Source organism: Symsagittifera roscoffensis, chromosome 7 (assembly GCF_963678635.1).
Source record: "Symsagittifera roscoffensis chromosome 7, txSymRosc1.1, whole genome shotgun sequence".
NCBI classification, from domain to species: Eukaryota; Metazoa; Xenacoelomorpha; order Acoela; family Convolutidae; genus Symsagittifera; species Symsagittifera roscoffensis.
This window is the reverse complement of record NC_087068.1, coordinates 8,782,678-8,807,291: the sequence shown is the minus strand read 5'-3', so window position 1 is coordinate 8,807,291 and position 24,614 is coordinate 8,782,678. Positions and strand designations below refer to the sequence as shown.

General features: G+C 36.9%; 1 protein-coding gene across 1 annotated transcript; it reads right to left on the bottom strand.

Moving 5' to 3' along the window:
- Positions 1–13,031: 13,031 nt before the first annotated feature.
- Positions 13,032–24,199, bottom strand: LOC134851644 (acetylcholine receptor subunit alpha-like 2; the record flags this gene model as incomplete). The annotated part of the gene is given in 4 exon segments (XM_063867820.1): positions 13,032–13,978; positions 14,642–14,851; positions 22,370–22,499; positions 24,031–24,199. Coding segments are annotated over 4 exon segments (1,288 nt in total), but the record flags the coding sequence as incomplete, so codon positions are not given.
- Between the last annotated feature and the right edge of the window lie 415 nt (positions 24,200–24,614).

The window sequence follows — 24,614 nt, the reverse complement described above, 5'->3', positions numbered from 1 at the left end:
AAATGGTTTTTAACCCAAAAACCACGGCAACCGATAATGCTCACAGCAAATTCTTTAGAAAATGCACAAAGTTTTTGTCAACCCACTAAAGATTCAATATTTTACAGCCTACCACTACATACCCACGATGAAGATCACTAAATACCCATGATGAGGAGATAAAAAAAACAACGAAATCTACCAGAAAGAAACAAAAAAATTGTTACAAAGACAAAATATTAATTCACAAATAAACTCCCGATTTACCCCAGCTATAAACTTAAAAATCGGAACATACGTTTTGATTCCAAATTTTTCAACACAAAAAGGAATTTCTAAAAAATTACAACCACTGCGAACAGGACCATATCAAACAATTGATAAACCCACTGATGTAACATACAAATTTACAGACCTAAACAAAAAAGAAATCGTTCAACACCGAAACAACCTTTTACCTTATTATCCGAAAAAGTATGCTCTTCGCAATCTGACTCAATTATACTCTTTTACAGGACTTAAGGTTATTCAAAATAATTCAGATCACGACCAAAATCAAAGCACTGATATGAACCCTAATAAAAAAACCATTAGATAAAAATGAAAGAAAACTTCCCAAACAAAAAACAAAAAAATAACTCAAACAGAAAGAAAAAATCGAAATAAGAATCATCACCTCTTCTTTAGCCGACAAACAATCACTTTCGAGCCAAATAAATAACTATAACTAAAGGAAAAAAATAAGCATCATCACCTCTTCCGAATCATCATCTCTTTTTTAACACGACTTCTTTAGCCGACAAACAATCCTTTTCGAGCCAGTCTATAACTATAACTAAAGGACCTCCAGGTAAAAAAATAAGCAAACCGCTAAACATTGACACCGGAAATAAACAAAGTCTCCATATTACAACGCTCCCCTATCAAGTACAACAAAAATCAACAACTTTTTCCCAACTTAGAACCAAAAACCCCCTCAAGCAAAAATATTAATTAAGCCTAACAAAAAAATGAACGTGATCATTTAGCCTAAAGTACAAATATCTCTCAGATACCCAATCATCCAATTAAAAACAACAAAACTAGGAAGACCCTTAGGAGCTCTCAGAACCTCCCTTCACCAGAAATCCAACCCACTTGTCGAAAAACCAATAATTAATCCGACCACCTTCGAATTTAGCCTCATAAAATAAAAAAAAACTCGACGGAACAAATAATTTCTTCAAATGCTTCTTTCTCGAAAAGGCAACAAACTTCAAAATATTCTTTCAAACTTTTTTTCAGTTCTATCAAATTTTCTCAAAACTTATATAAACTTCATATCCAATATTTTAGACAGAATTCATCCTCTCCCTGATAATGTTTCGCAACTTTTTTATCATTTTTTCCCCTAGCACAAACCTACGTTAGTTTTTCCAAAATCATTGAACACCTTCTCAGGTACAATACTTCAAATAACTACCTAAATTTTCCAACACATATTCAGTAGAACAGATGTTTTTCTTCTTTTTATAATATTTCTCCCATTTTCGACATCCCACGTAATGACAATGTCCAAATGTATAAAAAAAGCTATCATAACTTTCGCCTTAGCAACAAAATCTTTTAAACCTTTTCTTCGAGGAATATTACAATAAACATAAATCTTCTTCGTAAATAAATAAATAATTTTTAAATCTTTCGAAAAATGTTAATCAACAACCCCCACATCAGTTCCCACCAACAACATCCCATGAACCTCCAACAACACCAACAAATAGTCAAACAAACAACCCCCAATCATCAGCACGCATCTCTTTTCAAGACAACCCATACACATTTGACGAAAGACACGCACGACTGTCTGAACCACTAGAACCAGTAATTCGCCAAGCATCTCTAAGCGAACCACAATACGAACCAGTATGTAATATATACCCCCTCTCCAAAACGATCTTAATATAGCAAGACACCAAATTCAAAACCAAAACACGCTCGAAATAAACAGACAAATAATTCATCCAAGACGAAATAGAAACTTGTAAAACTCCAGAGTTCAATTCAATATAACTCATTCACCAATAGCAAACCCTATAGACCTCTCCAGTAGCAAAATTCAAAGTACTCCCCAGACCCCAACACAACAAAACACATCGAATATCCCATCAGATTATTTAGCTTCAACCCCTACATCTGAACAAATCCGAGCGAGAAAATTCTTTAAATCCCCCAGCTACTACAGAACATCTCCGATTTTGGATGACACAAGCTTTTACTCAAGGCGAACCAAATTTAGTAAACGACCCAATAGACGTTTCATCTGACATAACTTTGTCACTACCCGAAACTCTTTCACTCCCTTCAACCCCTTCTTTAAACAAAAATCTCACAAACAACATTTCCTTCAAATTTTCTTACAAATCTCGACGCTCGATATAGAGAAAAGTCAACAAATGACATACACCTGCAATTAGATTGGAATACATTCGTAGCACCCCCTCCAATATTTGGACAACATCACGAAAGTACTAGGTTACACAACTGCGCACTAAACAGATTAAATTATCGACAAGATATCCACAATGATATACAAGAACATAACATACCAATACTTACACAGGATAACCTGACACTCAAGTTTGAAATCACAGTACAACTAAATAACATAATTCATCATCCCTTATCCTTAGCCCCACCGAATATAACAGCTCAATATTTACCTGCCCCATTTATAACCACAGAAATCATCTACAAATACGATAGATACACAAAAAAGACAATTGGATATATCACTTTTTGTAATCCATACTCAGGACTATCATACACATGTATCTTCTAAAAATAATAATTTTACAGACCCTTCTATTTCTCAATTTCACAAAACCCGATCATAATAATCCTTCCCCCCGAACAGGATTTCAGGATTTACTAGTCACACACCTTGATTGAGAAGAAAACGAACAAAAACATTACACAAATATGCAATAAATCAAGTAACTCAATGCAAATTCGAACCGCAATCAATCGAAATAACAAACATAATAGCTACATTTTACTCAAAAGCACAAGCTACAACACTGACAGGATATAATTTCTAAGCGAAATTTTCCGAAAAGAAAGTACATTATTCCCAAATCTCAAACGGAAATAAAATAGACTAGATCACGCGTCTTTCTACCAAAGTAAAATTGAAAGAATATTACATCTCAGCCCTGACAATTGTAAAAACGAACTTAAACGATTAAAAATCACATCAAACAAAGGCACAACCAGAAAATTGGTAAACTTTCAAGTTTTTCCAGACTCTGCACATCAAGCTGCACTTGAAAGATACCAAGGTCATATAAAAGTAGACGATAAATTTCCCTTCCACGGAGCACATGGAAGATTAACTTAAGATCTTCATGATAAAAATTGGATACCACACAGTGGAATAAACAACCCCTCAAATTGTTAACCGACACTTAAAATAAAAGATACCAAGAAATATTGTTTTTTGATTGGAAAATACAACTTGAAAAAGTACAACTAACACGAGATTTAAAAGATGACACTATAAAATTTCAAGGACTCAGACTCCCTTGCAAAAACTACCAGAGATATTGAGATCCTACCACACGAACACAAGCAACAATTGTTTGGTTCCCTGAAGACACTTGTACCACGTGTCAAGTAGCAAAAATACACGCTAGAATGATAAAATTTCACCAGATTTATTTTATTGAATCGACCCCTTATGAAGATGTAAACGCTGATCAATCAGAAAAAATAATTTTAAATTCAGAATTATTCATAATATAGAAAATAAACTGACACGTTTCCAAATTTACCCAGAAACAGAACTTGAATGAAAATAAATCAAACCACTTTATAAAACACAATATTCAGAAATTCTTGTCGAATACGACCAAAGTTTTGACATGAATACAGGAAATTAATCATACAACCAATGGCTACACATCACTCAACCAGAAACGAAAATTCGTACATCCCAGTAAACCTACTACAAACACAGAAAAACATTGGTGGAAAAAAAACCACAAGACAAAGACAGTACACGTTTACAAGAACTATTACTAATGAACAACACTCATTATGGCGCAATTCACTATGACATACACTTGGACATGAAATTAGACAATAACATAAGTAGAATTTTTCAAGAAATGTCTTTAACAGAACTTGAAACATTGCATCACTTATGCGAACTTGAAAGAACACAAATTTTACAATCACTTGCACTAGCAGTACTTAAAATCCCTTGCGCAGGATATTTACTATCAGGTAACAGATCAATTTTTATTGGATACGAAAGAAACATACTATGGTATTACAATTGTACCAAAAAAATATCACCCCTATATGTTTTTGAAGACAAAAGATGCTATAAAAGAATCCCTATATTCTACAAAAATAAAGTACATTTTGTTGATACACTCTCCCGAAGAACTTATTTTTGGGATACAGCAGTACCATGCGGATCACAAAATAGCCACAATGTAGTACAATTGAACCCTGAGGAAGATAATTACTACCTTCTCACACCATAACCTACACTTATGCAACCACTAAAAAAGTTTTCACCAGAAATCATTAGAGCTATTGCCCGCAATCCAAATATCGATATACAATCGATCCGCATATACTCTAAATCAGACATTCAACATCACATACGTACACAACAATTTCAACAATTACTTACAAAAATGGACACTATACAACGGCAACCTATAGATCAAAACCTACGCAATCTTGCAGAAACAGCAGGCTTTTCCGACATATACGCACAAGACTACAGCGGATATTTTAAAGATATAAAAGATTACATTTACTTACAGACCACAAGATATATCACAAATATAGGTGACAAATACAGACCACAAGATATATCACCGATAAAAAATTTTAGTTTTGTTAAGTCGAAAAACGAACTTCTTGCCTTTTTAGGATGGCCCTACTACATCATAGAAAGGTTGACTATCTTATACGCAATGTTTAATTTTCTTGGATTTCTTTTCTCTCTCTTAAAAGCAATCTGCAACACATGCGCAATACACACACAAGTACACAAACAAGCAAGCGTAGCACGCATACTTTTTGCAGGATTTTTTGGAATATTTTCCACATCAATAAATAAGATACTTTTAGACGCTCAAATAAAAGAATACACAAGCAAGCTATTAACAACACCGAACACAAATGACGATTCACAAAATAATACAAATACAACACCTACGGCACCAAAACTACAAAACCTAAATCATAACCATCCATTATCATTAGTACCATGAAATTTCAGAATTGTAGCCCTAACAAACCTATCGAGATCTAAATATCCACAAAGCCCAAAGCAACACATAATAACCCAACAACCCAACATCGAAGACACATACGAACAAATTATAGAACAACCTCATACCACTAATTTCCGTTCTCAGAACAACTATATTTTAAGCCCACGGTGAGCCGCCAAGTTGGATCACTCCATCGCTCGATTTCCTATCCAGTCAACCTCCAGAGCAACCTCCCCATCATCCCATTTTTCGCTTTCCCTCCACCTCAATCACCTCATGATAAAACTTCATCCAGCATGGAATCAGACAATAATTCTAACACAACCGTATATAACACTATCTCCCAATTTAATAATTCCGATATCGAAACCCCCGACAAACTTGCCAACTCCGAACCCAGCCTATCTACGTTTTCCCAACCTCCCTTACAACCTATTCATTCCCAAGTCAAAATTGAACCCCCTTCTCCTCCCTCTCCCATTGCAATGATAACACCCACATATTCCCCCTTAACCAGTAAACCATCCAATAATAATAGCTCTGTAAGTACACAACTATCTCACGAGCTTGAGAATTTCATCACACTTCAACAACAATTACAGCACCCTCAAACATTAACCATTCAACAACTCTCACAATCTATAATATCATCCAACACATCAACCCCAACTCCCTCTTCAAATTATACCCCTTCGCAAAACCCAACTTCCCCATCAATCCCATCCTCAGGTACAAACCGAGCTTACCGAACCTTTAAAAAAAATCCCAAATACTCCATTTCCCTCTAACCCAGGAACAACCACAACATTTGTCAACCATCCACTTCACACTAACACAAAAAAATTTCTCCAAATATGTTTACTCTTTTTCCCCCAGTACGCATATCTTCATTCAGACCCCAACGACGAAACACCAAATTATATAAATGAGCACGTATTATACCCTACACTTTCATGGACATCAAACTATCACTTACTAATCCACTATCACTACGACTATATAACACCCCATATGATAACGAACTATGCAGCACCGAACTCTACCTTCTAACAACAGCACTGACCCCCAAACAATTCACACAGATAGGATATAAACAATCACTAATCAAAGTCACCGCACCCAAATCTAATGAATATACTATCGACTACTACGATCATGACATCATACGACCTAACGAAGACACCTTTCTACACGACGACCCATTTGCTAATCCACAACTAACAGAGAAATTTTTCATCAAAACACCAGATGTTATCACCCTCAACACCTTAGATAAAAATACAACAGCGTCATTTCAACAGCACGCCGCGATATTCATGCTTCTGATTGATACTTTAACAAATTTAACCACTTTTCACTAACCTTTCAATTCCTCACACCCAAAGAACGTGAAATGCACTGTACACACGACGTCATGTTACGAACTAAACAAACACACACGTACACTTACTACCAGTTTATCCAACACCAATACACTCGTAAGACAACCTCACCATAGATATCAATACATTAACTCTAAATACACCTCACCATTTTCCCTTATTTTCACCTATCCCATCATCCAGATGTATATATTCTGTCCCCTAACCAAACTCTTCAACATAGACGAATCCCGCCCACTAATAGTCCCACATGAATTCCTCCAGCCCGTTGAAGTCCCAATTCTTGATTTCATATATAACACTTGCTATAATCATAAACTTTATAACCTTATTCAAAATGCACCATATGAACTCTCACCTAGTACTGAAGAGCACAACATCATTAAAGCACTCGAATTGCTTTGGCCACTTCTTCGGACTAAATACATCTTTCGTTGGCTAGCTAAATTACTAACCTCATCAGACATCATCCACGACGTTTTTCCCCATAGGTTCTTCACCGACGACTAGGTAAAATGAATTAAACAATTTACATACAAATTCCATCAAAAAACTAACCATTTTTACTGAATGTTTTCTTATTTCTTCATAGGCACAATCATCAACCATCTACAAAACAAAAAAGCGAAATAAAAAACAGAAAACTTTTCATAGATTCATAAATTTTATGAACCAATTTCATAATTAAAGCAGAAAATTCTCTCGTACAAAGCAACAAATTGATATATAAATTCTTTTCCCTAATGCAGTAAAAATTCTTACAATTGAAAATAAATTGATAATTTCAGCCCCTAAAACAGGCAGTAAACTTCATAACTTCAAAGTAGTAATTTAATAAAAATTGCCCATGAATTGCAAAAAGCAGTACTAACCTTTTCAAAGACGCTTCTTTTATATATTCACTCGCCCACAATTTCTATCCACAATCGCACAGCTCGCCCACGAAGAACTGTATAAATTAATGAATTCAAGTTTTAACTTTCACTGATAACAACTCTAACCAGTTTTAAAACGTTTCAAACTTTCCTTTAACCCGTTTGCAAAGGTACTACATAAAAATTCAAATTAACCAACGCAAGTTTACTAAAACACCACAAGACACAAGCTAACAGCATGACTAAGAAAAGAGAACCCACGGTACCCAAACTGGATTAACACCAGCTTAGAACTGGATAAATTATTCTTTTGAAGACTACTTTTAAGTCTGAACACAAAAAAAACACCAAAAAGTCGAAAAAGAAACCCAAAACAAAAAATTTGATTTTTGAGAAAAAGACATAACTAAGACAACAAAAGAAAAAACCAGTAATTAACAAGGCACGAAAGGTTGAACTAAAACAGGACCCTCCAAAAAAGAGAGCATGAAACTATACCCTCACTCCTGGCCTAACCCACCAGAGAGGACCTCCTGAGCATGCTCTATAGCCGGCCTAACCCACCGTGCTACATCCACGCTTTGTGACACCCACGACTCTATTTTTGACGAGAGTTACTCAAGTGTGTGTAGCTCTTTAAAATAACCGAACTAAATAATAACGCTTTTGCGATAAACACTAATTTTTATATGTAAATAATACAATGCAGTATATAGATAATATACAGCCCAAAGACGAGCAACAAGGAACTTGACAACCCAATCACAACTACGGGATGGCAAGACACACCTGACATGCTACCTACAGCCACTACACCCAACGGATTTAAAGTACGACTTTTCATCACAGCAAAGGAAACCCATTGCAACCGAACACTGGCCATCTCGATGTTCAAGTAAACGTACAGATCCAAGTCACCAGGGACTGCATCCAAAGTCAATATACATGCCACTCCCCAACGAGATTGGACCATTGCTATTCTCTAAAATCAACCAGATCAACACTCATCACAACCAATCAGAAATCACACTACAATCTCCCGAAACTATCGTGATAACAACTCTTCTTCCAAACCAGAAAAAAGAATATGCTCGCCACTCTAAAGAAAAACACCATCATCCATCCTTCACTACAATAGAACATTGAACAACTAAAACTCTCTAAACCCCGGATGGATGGAACCAGATCTAATTTAGTATTTATCATTGGTTATGATTATGATATTTTTTTCCTATAAAATATTGATTACTAACCAATCATACTCCATCAAACTAACAACCCACATATTTGTAAGTGTTGAAACTACTTGTAGTTTCAACACCAGAACAATTTGAATTAAACTTAGAATACAGTTGTTCTCATTCTGGAACTAACTCGCCTAAACATGTGTACACTAGATCTATTGAGACTACGAGGTATAAGAGTAAGATTAAGATTGGTATTAGACTAAGAAGTTGCACGAATCTATCCGGCCGAAAATAAGATAGCGTGACGAGCAGACGGTGTACCTTATCTGAAATTACTATATGAGTACAGTACATAATACATAACTCACTCTGGACTCAATTGTAGTAAAAACCTGTTAAACTTATTTTGTCAACCAATAGTACAATGTTGCCGGAAAACAAGTTAGCCAATCATTACTAAAGGGTAATAAAGGAGTTGACCGAAAAATTGTCTATGCAGGGCCACCCACAAAAATATCGAACGCTTCGATTTAATTAGAAGAGATTATAACCTTTCAAAAAAAATGTTACATTTTTTGTACCCATTTTCGTTTTTTTATTGATTTTCCAACCATTTGAGAATAAACTTGGACTAAAAGATTAAATTTTTCCTGAAGACGAAAAGAGAAAACTTTCTTTCTTCCAATAAAATTTTTTTGAACGATAAAGAGCGCAGTCGGATGAGATATGTAAAAAAGTTTTGATATCGCTTTCATGTCACCAGACTTATGTTCGAAAAAGTTGCAAATTGGAACCCATCTGAAAAAAAATCCATAATGGATTAATTAAAATTAGTGAAGAGATTATAATGTGTTTTGATAGTACGGAGAAAAATCATTTAAAAATTATTCTCAAACATGTTTGTTTGTCCATATTTTGAATAATTGGTGTTACAAAATATTAGCCAAATATGCTAATGAATTTATTAGCTAAATATTTGTTAATGAAAAATGGCAGTGGATCAAACCAGGGGCGGATCTAGGATTTTCTCGAGGGGGGAGGCGGATTTTCAAACATTTTTCGAAAGATTTGTCGACTTTTTTTTAGATCGACCAAATTGATTTTTTGAACTCTTCCAAAGCACTAAAAGTCCCTGTTTTGGGCGAATTTTCAGCGCCGAAGGCAAAACTTTGTAGAAAAACAGGTCAAAAACAAAAACGCGTTTTAGGCTTTTTTTGGAAAATTTTGATTAAAAAATTGCGCTTTTTCGAGCGCTCCCTCCTCAAAATTAGTATATATTGGCGCCAAAGGCGTCTTTAGAAAATTTTTAGTGTCCGTATCCAAAAATGGATATTCCAAATTAGTACAAAGGGGAACCCTTTGGGTCGGCAGGGGGTCGAATCCAAAGACTGATTGATACAGATCGCACATGGCAGTATTGCACGTCTTAGAAGTTTTTTCCTGTAAGCAACAGTTGTCAAACACTAAATCTATGATGCCAATGCAGTGAAGCTTATGGGTGAGTACTATGTGCTTGATTGTGTAGCGCACGCATCACTTAAGGCGAAAAACACAATTGTGACACATTATAACTTTTTTTCTTAGCTGATTCAACCAGTTATAGATCTGGTTGTAGTTTTCACGTAAACGCAACAAGAATCGAACAAAATTTGTTGACTCTATATCACAGAAAAAGATAACTGATGCTGATATAAATTTCTTGATGTAGAAGAGACATACAGAGAGATGTACAGAGAAAAAAAGATATCGCGTTCAAGTTAAAATGTTTGAATTTTCGAAAGAATCTGAAAAAAAACTGTTGAGAAATTTAAGAAAATAATGAAGGAGGAATCTGATAAAACAGAGAACAAAAATTTGAAGCTTTTTTTTTAATTCCATAAACACACTTTGAGCTTGAACATCCAATTGAAGAACTTAATGTAAAGTTGTCAGTGTTTTCAGTTTCTATAACAAACAAATAATTCTGAATTTTTGATTGCTCTATTTTCCATATTTGAACAACAGCAGTTAAACCTATCCAACTTTTCAATCATGAATGTTGAATTGAAGTTTTGTGACTGTACTGTTTTCTACAACTTAACTGATTTTATTTCATTGGCTTGTTTCATAGCAGTTTTTTTGGGTCTTAGTTTCACTAACTCGCATTGATACATTCCGCTTAGTTTTGCCAAAACATCGTTTGGTTTAAACTTGAAAAAATCTAGGGAGAGCCTAAATATATTGTGTCAAAGAAATCTATGAAAAATTCTTTCATTTCGGTTGTTAATTTATCAAAAACTACCAAAAATCACTGTTGTGGTGCTTGGAGACTCAAATTTTCTTCTTGCTTGTGTAATACAATTCGTTAGTGTACCATCGTGATTCTACTTAAACTGACCTAGTTGCCCAATTAGGGCCCAAAGTTGGCCAATAGGAGCAGCGCTTTAAGAAACGGAGCGAAAGCAACAAATTTTTTAAATTCGAGCGAATCAGCTTTTTTTTCCAAATATTGGGCTCAAATATTCCCTTTCAAAAAAAGTTCATTCAACCCATACACCACCACTTTTGACAAATGAGACAAATAATTGAAATTAGGTACTGTCTTTTTTCAGAAAAAAAAAACGATGTTCTTCAGGCATCTTTCCTAACAAAACAGACTCACTTAGAAGACTCCGTCAAAAAAATTAATTATTTTGGAGGATCAGACATGAATGTACTGATATTCTCACAGATAAATGCATAAACATACAATAGTACTAAGAACGAATTAATGTTTTTCAAATTGAATATACGGTTTTGGCCAAGGATCATGAACAACTTATCGAATTATTCAATCTTACAAACTGAACTTTGAATACAGCATGTTTTTAACGAAAAAACACAACTTTTCAAGATTGTTGCAGGAACCTTTCAAGATTTTCGTCTTCAATTTTTTCTTAATGTAAAACCCTTTATGCTTTTTGCATAAAATCAAATGTCTTTAACTATTCAGAAAATCAGAGAAAGTCTCCATTAGTTATTATGGGTAGCTATTATGAGCTTGGTTTCAACGTAAAAATGTGAGAACAGCCGACAAGAACTTTTAATTTGTAAAATATACAATTTATGGTTCAAATTTGCAGAATTTTTTATGAATTAAACACAAAGTATGTTTACTTTGTGCATCTTGAATATGATGTGTCGCCAAATTTTTGCAAATTGAATGTTTTTTAGTTTCGTGCAAATGGAAAACACAATATTGTCATTCTCTGGCAAAAAGAATATAAAAAGTTTGCATAACCTATAAAAACAAAAATTAAAATAGCAAGAAACAATGAAACAATGTACTCCAGATTGGTTACAGAAACTTTAAACTCTAAGAAAACTTTGATGATTCAGATGTATTTTAGAAAAATCAAATGCGATCTTCGGACGAGCAAACAGATTCAGGAAAGCTTCAGAAACTCATAAATCACACAACAACACTGCTGTATTTCATGCAAAGCCCTGAATTTTTTGGCTGATTTTTAATCGGTATAGAAAATATGGTACACAAAATATCAAAAACCCGTAAAACTCTAACATTATCAAACATCAAGAGTAAAAGTGTGAGTACTATAAAACTAATATGACCAATTAGGTCGCTTCAATTCATTTCAGAAAGGTTTTGTAGTTCCTGATAGTTTGCCATAAGCAGAAATTTCGCGTTACTTTTTCAGCATTATAAATCAAATCTTCACGGTCTTCATAAATTATTGCAAATTATTGCCAAAATAACAATTTTCAAACCTTCAGAAACATTCAAAGGTAAAATATCCTTCACTATTTGAACTCAGGAAGTCAATATCTTCAATGTGGTATTAAAAAAACTTTTGGTATAAGTTATTATTTTGATCGCCAAAAATTAACTGAACAACAAAACATCAAATCAAGAAATATTCTGCATTGTTTATATCACCCCTGAATATTACGACTGCCGTTTAACGTGTCTGAATAAGATTTTAGCCAAAAAAGCAGATCCCAAATTTCAAACCCCCAGAACTTTTCAAAAAATAATCGGAGGTGAAATATCTTTTTTCTATATGAACTCAAAAAGTCGATATCTTCAATGGCTAAAAAAAATTTTTTGTTGAAAATGATTATTTCGACTGCTGAAAACTGACTAATTAAAAAACCACGCCGAGCATAAATATTCTCTTCTCTTCGAAAGTCGGAACAAAAATGAAAATTCATCATAACTAATTTTTCGAAATTGGCGAATTTGAGAATCGTCAAACCTCCGTGAGGATTATAGAAGCTGGTTCAAGGAAAATTTGCTTTTCACTTCGAGCTCAAGAGATCAATAGCTTAAGTATGTATAAAATAATTTCTGCCAAAATTTAATTTTCTGAAAAAAAGCAACCGAGCACAATTATTGCGTCACTTTCTTCGTTAGTCGGGTCAACCACCATTTTTGTTCTATAGGCATTGATCATTGGAGAGCACACGTATATATGAGTCATCAAACCATGATTCACAGATTTGTTTGTTCTTTTCTTGTAGAAATTACCCACCCTGGATTTTGCTGTCCGAATTAGCGCTTAGTATAATCATATAAATTGCGGTAAGAAAAGTCATCAGCAGAAATGAGATAACGAAAAATACTCGATTCATGGTCGCGTACGCAATCACGACTTGTTCCTGCTGCGTCAAACCGTCCAACGAAGTCTCCTCCGAACTGCTTCCTGCTTTCTGCTGAATCTTGTCGTCGTTTCGAGCATTGTCATCGAGATTGACCGAGTTGTTGTTCAAAGTGGTCTCCTCAACTTTTTTGTCAGTTAACACATCTCGCTTTGGATTTTTGGGACCCATAATTGGTCGAATTCTTTCCAGAACAAACCGCAAAGCTTTCCCAACTTTCGAATGATTAGACATCGGATCGATATACCCTGAGACCATAAAAATTGTCACCAAAAGACAGGTCGCAATAAATAAAATTGAAAACACCAGGTATTGGCCCAGGAGGGGAATCGAACTGGCGCCCTGTGGCATGCTGTCTGATATCATCATCATGTTGACTGTCTGCGCAAGGAAGATGGTCACTCCGTAAGATATTTTCTCCCCGGATTCCGCCGGAATTACAAAGTTGAACAGACTGAGATAGTTGATTGCAATACTGGGAGCAATTACGTTTGCGACATAGAAGGCGCTTTTTCGTTTTAAGTGCACAGCGAAAAATAGAGATGAAAAATTTTGACCCCGATATGTTTTCAGCTCGTCTGATTCGACGTTTACGACATCCCAGGTTGTGCTCGGGGTCAAAATATTGGATGTCAGGACATACGCTGCAAGAAAAAACACTGACTGATTAATCAAATGCCAATATATACCATTTTTGAGGGTGGAGGTCGCGCCAAAAAAAACACGATTTTTCGGTCAGAACTGTCCAATAAAAGCCTAAAAACGCCATTTTTGGCCTGTTTTTGGAAAACTCAACTGCGGCGCAAAAAATTGGCCAAAACTGGGTCCTTTTAGGGATTTGGGAAAGCTAGTGATTTGGTGATGTGGGAGACTTAAGAAAAGGTCGACTAAATGATGGAAAAATTTTTCGAAAATCCGCTCCCCTCGAGAAAATCCTGGATTCGCCCCTGCCCTAAATGATAAAACATGAAAGCAAAAAATATTATTGAATTGATATTACTAAGAAACAAAAGGCTGATATCTATAGCCTTGAATTAACTCGGAAACTATAAGAATTCAGAACGAATTTGGTTTCTTTTGGAGAAAAGTTTGAGGCTAAATTAGATAAAAAAGGCTTCGTTCGGCCTTCAGTAATTGATAGCCAGCATTTCGTACCAAGAAATCTTTTTTGATTTCTTTTGATGTCGACTTTGGTGTTGACTTTTCATCATTTAAGGGGGGGCATAACCGAAGGGGGGTTTTGGGTAGAAAACACCCGAGTACTATCATACTTTACTCGTAAACATGAAAATTTCCCTTTATCATACTTTCCACGTGGATGAGGGGCGTCGGGTGGACCCAGGGTCCCAATGACTGTCGGCAGACGTGTTCGTCGAACGGGAAGTGATATGCATCTAGAGCACACAGGAAGTCCGCTCTCAGAGGGCGTGACAAATAGGTGTGACCAGAGGAGTTGATCACGTAGGGCACCGGAAGGTCCTTCGTGATATAATGACCACTAATTTGGTTGAAGAAAACTGAAAACATTCACTAGGTGATTGAGTGCTTGAAAACTACCCCGTTAGCGACCGAAGTTAAATTCGCAGAATTTTAGTTTGCACACCGAAGAGACGCGTGTTTGCGAGTTTCGCGGCTAGAAAAATTGTCCGCCACCGGCACGATCGAAGAAAATTTGTCCGCCACCGGCACGATCGAAGAAAAATTGTCCGCCTCCGGCACGATCGATGAAAAATTGTCCGCCACCGGCACGATCGAAGAAAAATTGTCCGCCACCGGCACGATCGAAGAAAAATTGTCAGCCACCGGAACGATCGAAGAAAAATTGTCCGCCACCGGAACGATCGATGAAAAATTGCCCGCCACCGGCACGATCGAAGAAAAATTGTCCGCCACCGGCACGATCGAAGAAAAATTGTCCGCCACCGGCACGATCGAAGGAAAATTGTCCACGACCTCCACGATCGAAGAAAATTTGTCCGCCACCGGCACGATATATGCTCAGACAATCTCGATTCAGCGATGGCATTTGTAGAATCTTCCAAAAAACTTGAACTTTTAGCAGAAAATTTCTAGTAAAAAACCGAAACTGAAGGATAGATTATTAGGATAGCTGTCTACTGTGCAAGTAGCACAAAATGTTCCATTCAGTCCTAAAGTTACAAGTTTTTTCATATGAGTGTCATATTTGTTTCTGCCAAAAAAATTTAAAAAAATAATTAAAAAAACATTAAATTTTTTTTGGAAATTTCAAAATTTTCGTTCTCTTTTCATTTTGAAGAAGGCGCTAAAAAATGCTCGGTAATTTTTTTCACTTGAGTAAAGATAAGTTATAGTCAGTTTTAAAAGACTAAAACTAACTATTAAAAGCATGTTCGCTCGCTAATTCGCGTCAAGTTAAACGAAAAATAAGAAAAACCGAACCCCGAACCGGTTTTTCTCGACATTGGGGAAATGTTTTGGAATTTTTAAATGTCGTTCGAGTCATGTGTTGAAAACGTGATTCAATCAATAAGTAAATTCCGATGAGTAGTAACTTAATCTCACAAAGTTATAGCTAAGAGTGACGATAGAGGTCAACCAAGGGTGACAGACAATACCAATGTCAGCACCTGTCAATAGACTAATTAACCCCATATTTGACAACTGATTGACGGATAGAACTGAAACTCTCGTGAACTGAATTAGCACTGTACGACACTTCCCCTTCAATAATGAAAACTTTAAATGACTGAAAAATACTGTTTGCTGTTGATTGTAAAGTTAAGGAAAAATGATGAAATTACTGACTGATGATTTTTTAAAGGTTAATGAACTAATGTTATATAACATCGGTTTTATCAACTAGAGAATCGTCAAGCAGTGATAAAACAATTTCAGTTTTTGGCCAATGCTGGTCAATCCTCTCCCAGGGCTCAATGTAAGTTTTTTTCTATTATTTTCCCTCCGCTCGATCATGTTTCGTTGTAATGCAATCAATCGTTACGCCGCCCATTTTAGTGACTGCTGATCTTTTTCGTCCGTTTTTCCTCGAAGCCGTGTCATCCTGACTATCGTCATGGCTGCTGTAAGAAACCAGTCTTGCTTTCCGTGGTGCTTTTTTCTTCTTATCCGTGGGTGCCGGCATTTTCTGATCCCTTGGAGTTGGTATATCTGTTTCGCCCTCCAGTGCGGGGATCGTGTCCTCATCGCTTCACCTGTCTGGTACTGTGATATTAGTTTTGTCGCTCGGTTTAGATCTCGATTCTAGTTGTGCCTGTTCGCCTGTTGCCGTTGGTTCTGTCAAAGTGTTTTGTGGTTGTGAAGGTCCCGCTTGATTGACCACTGTTGTGGGTTTCTTTACTGATATGATTGGTAAGTAGTCGCTTTCCCCGACTCCGACTCGCTGTATTCAAATTGTTGTCTTATTTGTCTCCATTGCTGCTGTTTACCGGCGTTGGTTTTCCCCTTGGTTCGCTCCTTCACTTCTTTCGGGGTCGGTGGCGCTTGGTATGATACGGAAGTCTTTGGCTTTTTCTCTATTGCCACACTCAATTTCCTAAGCACAACCCCGTTGTTTAGTGTTAACGTATGTGCACTCTGGGAATTTATTTTAGAATAAATTTTTCTATACCTTTTCAAGTTTCTAATTCCGGTTTGCTGGTGCAAAGTTTTAAAGGGTCCTGCTTCTTTGATTGTTCCGCAGCTTAAATGATGGATGGATCATCATCCTGGTTTCCGGCCTGCTCATCCGTTAAGCGACGCGCATGGTTCCGGTGCTTTTTCTTGTATGCCAAATCAGACTTTAACCCAATTCGTCTGAGTAGGATGCGGCATGTCCCCCACAGTCGGGTCAGCTTCATCTGAACAAGCAATCTTTTTAGTACTCGATACCAATCCAGACTTTGCAGAGAGGGTTTTTTTTGTAAGATTTCTCAGCACTGTATTTGCCTTTTGACCGTGATGTGCCTCGAATGGCGAACTTTTAAGCGTTGCATTCTTCGAGAATCTAAGGGCACCCACGGCTCATTCGATCATTTTTTCCAATGGTTCGGGGTGTTTTTCCTGTGAAAACGTCAAGATCGAATTCTTAAGACTACCAATGGTGCGCTCCACACATCTGGTTGCCCGATGGTCATTTACTGGTGATTTTATTTTTCGATCCACTCCCCATTGCATAAAGCCTTGACTTCATTCGATATAAAACTTGTTCCTTGGTCCACGTGGATCTCCCGGGGTACGCCATGGTTTACTATATATGTTTTCAAAAATTTCATGATCCTATCTGACCGGTTGTTTCCACAGACCATCGCTGATGGCCACCGTGAAAAACGATCAGCTGCCACTAACTCATGTTTTTGAGACTTGTTTGAATAGTTAATAAGGCCCCAAAAGTCAAGCTGGACCGATTCGTTTGGTTCTTTTGGTTCAGAAATGTTTCCAAGTTGGTTTTTATTTAAGAGGGGTTTCAAGTTTTTACCGGCGCTAGTACATTCTGGACAACTTTCCGCAATTGAGGCAGTTGAACGGTAATTAAGGGGGTACCAGACGTCTTTGGCGGCGTCAAACAATTTGATTTTCCGTGATGAAATGCGTGAATCCTGTTTTTGATCGCGGTTTGGAGGTTCATCGGTATAACCAGCTTTTCGTCAATCCACACAACATTTCCCTTCACGTAGAAATCATTCACGAATTGAGAGTAATAGCAGTTCATGGCTGATACTTTTTTGTGAATTTTGGGGTCCCTTGTTATGATTAACTCTCTAATTGCACTAAGATGAGGATCGGAAACATAATTTGACTCGATGAATTGTAAATTAAATAACTCAAGTGATCTTGCTAACTACCTTGTAACTGCGGGGTACAATTGACATACACACTGTATTCGGATCAACCGGTGGGATTGTTTCGCCTATAAATGCGGATGGTAACGATAAAGTAGTGTTTGTTTTAATTGATCTAGTTTCTTTTGTAATGGATTCTAAATTTAAATTCGATTGTAATTCTTCTATTTCGTCACTGCTACTATCTATACTTGGATGTCATTTTAAAAAAATTTCCCATTTTTTCATACTTCGGTTCATTTTGATGTGAATGTTTGAATTTTAATTTAGACTTATAGACTTAAGCGACTTTCTTCCAATTGAGTAATAGCACCGACTAAATTTTCGCGCATATTATATAGCCATTAGTTTGAGCCATGTGTTCGATTTTGATTGGTTATTTTTTTTTCCCATGATTTTACCTCCTCTACTGGCTGAAATCGGCGAAATTTTCAATCTATTTATAGGTTGTTTATTATGTGCTTCTGAACAAATCCGAGATTAGTACGTATTGAATTTTTCTTTGCAACTGTGAACATGTTATCGTACGTACTAGTTGGTGTAGCTTCTTTACTTGGATGACGTGATAAGTAGTCCGCCAGCCCTAATTTCGCCCCTGGCTTATGTTCCACGTTAAAATCGAATGGAATGGGTCGGTCCAACCAACGCGTTAAACGGCTAAACATGATCTTGTTTTTCTGATTATTGCCGTTTAAGAGGGAAATTAACGCTTTATGGTCTGTTACTACCAAATTTTTCCTCCCAGTATTTAATTTCGGAAATTTCTAGCCCCCCATACTACTGCCAGCATTTCTAATTCTTTCGTCGAATATTTTTTTTCCGCGTTGTTCAGATATCTTGAGGCAAAAGAAATCGGTCTCCACCCCTCCGGTCCCAATTGTTCCAGTACCGCGCCTAAACCTTTATGACTCGCGTCGCAAACAAATCGTATATCATTGTGAATGTCAAAATGCCGCAACTCCACAATATTGGAAACTTGTTTCTTTAAATTTTCAAATGCGCATTGACATTCTGGCGTCCAAATGTAATCAATGCTTCTACTTAATAGCGGCCGTAATGGCGAAGAATATATGGCCAACGCTGGCAAATAATTGTGGAGACTGTCTTTTGACCCCATAAACGACTTCAATTGCGTTAGGGTCCATGGCGGTTTCAGCTTTTCTATTGGTTTTGTTTTCCGCAATTATGGTGTAATTCCTGTTGGTGTTATTTTGTGGCCTAGCCACTCACATTCACGTTGTGCGAATTTGCCTATCGTTAGTTTTAACGATATAATCTCTTGTCTTTTTTCAGGATTTTCTCAACCGTTGCTATGTGATCGACTTCGATTCCTTTGGTTACTACCAAAATATCGTCAATGAACGCATGCGCTTGCGGTAATACGGATAGGATACAATCCATTGCGCGCTGGAAATCGGCCGGCATCGTGGTAAGACCATAAAATCCGGACTTGAACCCGTACGTACCCGTTGACTGACCTCTGATAATAGAAAAATTACAATGTACGCTTGTCTCCGCATTTAAGGGTAATTGACCCCATGCGTACGTTAGATCATTGTTGTAAAAAAATATCCCCCGGTTTCTTCTCGCTGATTGTTTGCCCCACAGTGTCAATTAATTCTTCGATATTTGGCAAATGGTATTTATTTTCATGCACTTGTTTATTTAGTTCCCTCGACTCGAGCGCTAGTTTTACCGACCCGTCATTTTTCACTGTTGTTACGATTAGCGACACAAAGTATTTATCCGAACCTTCTTCCAGTTTCCCAATATGACTTTGTTTCAGTAGTTTGTCAATTTCCGTATCCACTTTTTCTTGCAATGTAATCGGGACCCGTCGACCCAGCTGTTGTACTGGTGTTAGATTCTCAAAAAAATCTGCTTGCACTTTTTAATTTCTTATCTTCCCTACCCTTTTAAAAACTTTGAAAACTGCTTACTGAAGTAAGTTTGCCATGAGCCCAGCTCTCCATCTTGCCGCGATTCCTCCGTTGGCTCTTCATCAATCGACATGATCTGGTCCCCTGGCGTTTGTTGCACAATCTGTAGTCCCAACTGAGGCATCAATTTTCTTCCGATTATAGATGGGCGGTTTCCTCCGATGACCTTTATCCTCGCGTTTATTCTCCAACCATTTGATACCAAAGTGACAGCCATTGTTCCAATCAGCTTTAACGGGTTATTTCCATAATCCCGAAATGTTTATCGTCGTTCGAGGACGCATCTAGTTTTAGTCCCGATGCTCCAAGAGTTCGTCGTGACTCGCCGATGCTGAAGATAAATATTGGGGACCCACTGTCGATCCAAACTCGACAAGCTTTCCCGTTAATCCGAATCGGCAGTTGTGCCCCAGCAACTTTTAGCTCTGTGAATCTTTTATGATTTACCGCCATCACCATGTAGTCCCCATCCGAAATGATCGAGTTCCACGAATGTACCACTGGTTTATTCCTATTAACCCATCCGATAGAACTTGCGTGCTGGGATGCTTCCTCGTCTTCCAGATCCCCTGGATGGATGTGTGTTGTCGTCATTTTCACGAATCATTCCCACTGCTTCTCGTCCTTGCTGATTTCCACGCTTCCCCGTGCAGGTACGTTCAAAATGTACTATTTTACGACAAAAGTTGCATGTGGCTCCTCTCGCTGGACATTTGTCCATATGTTCTGGCGTAAAATTCGGTTGGTGTCAGTTATAGCATCGATTGTTTTGGGTCCTATTTCGTCCTATTACGTGCCTCTGCCCATTTGACGACCATTTCGGGATCCTCCTCCTATAATTCCGACAGGTTCGGATTTGATTTGAATTGCCCCCCCCCCTGATGATCCCTGGGTTCCCGTAATTCCCCCGGCGGACGTTGCCACATAGGATATCGCGTACTTGTCGCCTCACTCATACGAGAGTGCAATCCTCTACACCTTTTCCGGTGTTTTGGTGGGTCGGCACAGTTCATTCTGCGCTTCGCGGTTATTCATATTAACAATGAATACGTCCCCGGGGATTCGGTCCTCCAATGCTCCAAAGTTACATCGGGTCGCAAGGCTACTCAGTACAGAGTGAAACTGCTCAAGACTTTCCTTGACAAATTGTTTAGGAGAGAGAATTTGGAATGTTTCATATGTCTCGTTCCTTTCCTTCTTAAATTCCGTCTCCAGTACGTCTAACATCATTGGGTAACGAACCGTTGAGAGATCCAGGTAAGGTCGTTTCTTGTGCAACTCGTCCTGTCCCTTTTCTCCAAGACACAAATACAAGTTAGAAATTAATATTTGTTCTGATTCCAATCGATTCTTTCCGTCGACTTCCCCTGGCAATGCGGTGATTAGGGTTTCAGTAAGGCTTGCTGCGAAGTAGTAGTTTTTCGGGTTGATCGTGTGCTTCGCCACCATTCCCCACTGAAATCTGTTCATCCAGAACTCCCAAAACATTGGCGGTTCAATGCATTTCGATGACCAGAATCCGGTGATACTAAGTGGATCCCCCCCCCCCCCCACTTGAGACTGCTGACTGTGCCATGTTGAAAACGTGATTCAACCAATAAGTAAATTCCGATTAGTAGTAACTTTAACTCACAAAGTTAGAGCTAAGAGTGACGATAGAGGTCAACCAAGGGTAACAGACCATACCAAGGCCAGCACCTGCCAATAGATTAATTAACACCATATTTGACAACTGGTTGACGAATAGAACTTAGACTCTCATGAACTGAATTAGCACTGTACGACACATGGCTGATGGGGGCTTTAATATGATATATCACTCGACAAATTCCGGTGGTAGATGATTTTGCGTGGAACAAAAAAAAACAACGATAGCTGGTTATTGTGATAATATCCCAGTACTTACCCCAGTACCACAGTCTTTAAAAAACTACAAAAAACTTTTTTTTCTCAAATTAGTATAGTTTTTTTTGCGTGATGTGATACAAAAACCGGACGTATAACTGTAACTTAGCCATGTTCGACAGCCATTGTTATATGTTATTCTTAAATTTCGGTCTTTTAAACAATTAGTAGAATTTTTTTAAAATGTATTTTTCTTTTATTATCCACTATTCAAGATACCACTCAAACTGCTGCTAACTGGCCTTTTTGGCGTTCATTAAAGATATCATTTTTTATTCTTATGAGTTGGGTAAGTAACAATCGAGTATGTTCCCGTTTTTAAAACGAGTTTGTGATCACTATGATTAAAAATTCGGTCAACATAACTGACCGATGTCGGGTAGCCAGTTGTCGTTGTCTTCTGTGAGGAGTATTCTGTCGTGTCCGTCGTAGTCTGCTGGATCCCACGACACTTTCTCGTTCTCCCACCGCATCCCAAAGAACACAGACATGTCCAGCACCTTAAGCGATGCAAAAACAGTGATTCTAGGGGCAAACCCATAATGATACCGATGGTTAATTCGAAAAATCACGATAAAACACCAAAAAGATGGTTAATTCGAAAAATCACGATAAAACACCAAAAAGATGGTTAATTCGAAAAATCACGATAAAACACCAAAAAGATGGTTAATTCGAAAAATCACGATAAAACACCAAAAAGATGGTTAATTCGAAAAATCACCAAAAAAAATACCAAAAAGATGGTTAATTCGAAAAATCACGATAAAACACCAAAAAGATGGTTAATTCGAAAAATCACGATAAAACACCAAAAAGATGGTTAATTCGAAAAATCACCAAAAAAAATACCAAAAAGATGGTTAATTCGAAAAATCACCAAAAAACAACAAAAAAGATGGTTAATTCGAAAAATCACAAAAAAAAGCACCAAAAAGATGGTTAATTCGAAAAGTCACCAAAAAAATACCAAAAAGATGGTTAATTCGAAAAATCACCAAAAAAACACCAAAAAGATGGTTAATTCGAAAAGTCACCAAAAAAATACCAAAAAGATGGTTAATTCGAAAAGTCACCAAAAAACAACAAAAGACGGTTAATTCGAAAAATCACAAAAAAAAGCACCAAAAAGATGGTTAATTCGAAAAGTCACCAAAAAAATACCAAAAAGATGGTTAATTCGAAAAATCACCAAAAAAATACCAAAAAGATGGTTAATTCGAAAAATCACCAAAAAAATACCAAAAAGATGGTTAATTCGAAAAGTCACCAAAAAACAACAAAAGACGGTTAATTCGAAAAATCACAAAAAAAAACACCAAAAAGATGGTTAATTCGAAAAGTCACCAAAAAAATACCAAAAAGATGGTTAATTCGAAAAATCACCAAAAAAACACCAAAAAGATGGTTAATTCGAAAAATCACCAAAAAAATACCAAAAAGATGGTTAATTCGAAAAATCACCAAAAAAATACCAAAAAGATGGTTAATTCGAAAAATCACCAAAAAACAACAAAAAGACCGTTAATTCGAAATCGTTCAGTGCTATGCGACTAACTTGGCCATTTTTCACTGTGAGTCTAGTTTTTGAGTTAGGATAATGTAAATTGTTGCTCTCCGTGTTTGTTGGAGATTTTGGCGTATAGTTTTATACAATAAAGATTAGCTAAGAGATTATGAACAGTAAACAGGTCTCTAATAATTGCTGAGCTGTCCCCCCTAAGTCGAAATCGGGGGGGAGGGGGAGGGGGGTAGAGATTGCTCAATTATCAATTGATCCAATCTTTGCAATAAATTTTGTTCACAGTGTGCAAAATGTAACTCTCTGATATTTCAAAACATCCTTTTTCAATTTTGGTGTTCTGCAAGATTTATAGACCGTAAAAAGAGAGACCGTTTTACAATACTTCAAAAAACATGATATAACAAAAATTTGAATTTAAAAGACTGAAAATCTGCAAAACCAAAACAATCGCAGTTATATCATGTCGTCTTTTGAATCAAAAAAGACCGAAATGAATTTTTTCCGACCTGGTCCACGACATCGAGCGAGTTGATCTGGTTGATTTCGAACTCCACGCCGACGATAATTTGTTTGTTCACGTCCAACACTGGTCTCAGACTGCGACTGCAATTGGCCAGCACGTCACTCACCAGTTGTTTTCCAGGGTCAATGCCCTCAATCAGTCTGGCTAAAAATCTGAGAAAGGACAAAAATTGTCAGTCAGCATACTTCATTGAAAATATAACTTTCTGAAAACTTAACCTCTAGCTAACATTTACCAAACTATTATTTAATTATTCTTTTGTCATATTTCGCTGGCTTCTAATAGATTGCCCGTTTTAAGCGCGCACTCAGACCCTCCCTTTATATTGGTACATATTGTGGCCAAAGTGCTTTTAAATAAGTTCAGGTTCGTCAACCAAAAATCAAAAACAAAGGATTTCGTAAAATTTAATTAGCATTTGAAACCCTGAAAAATCAAATCGAAAGTTTAAAATGAAATATGTAATGACAGAAACATCGGATATTACTGAAAATACAATTATTAATGCGAAAGCTGTTTAATGATTAAATTTTGCCTCAAATTTTTTCTACAGAAAAATTTGATGCT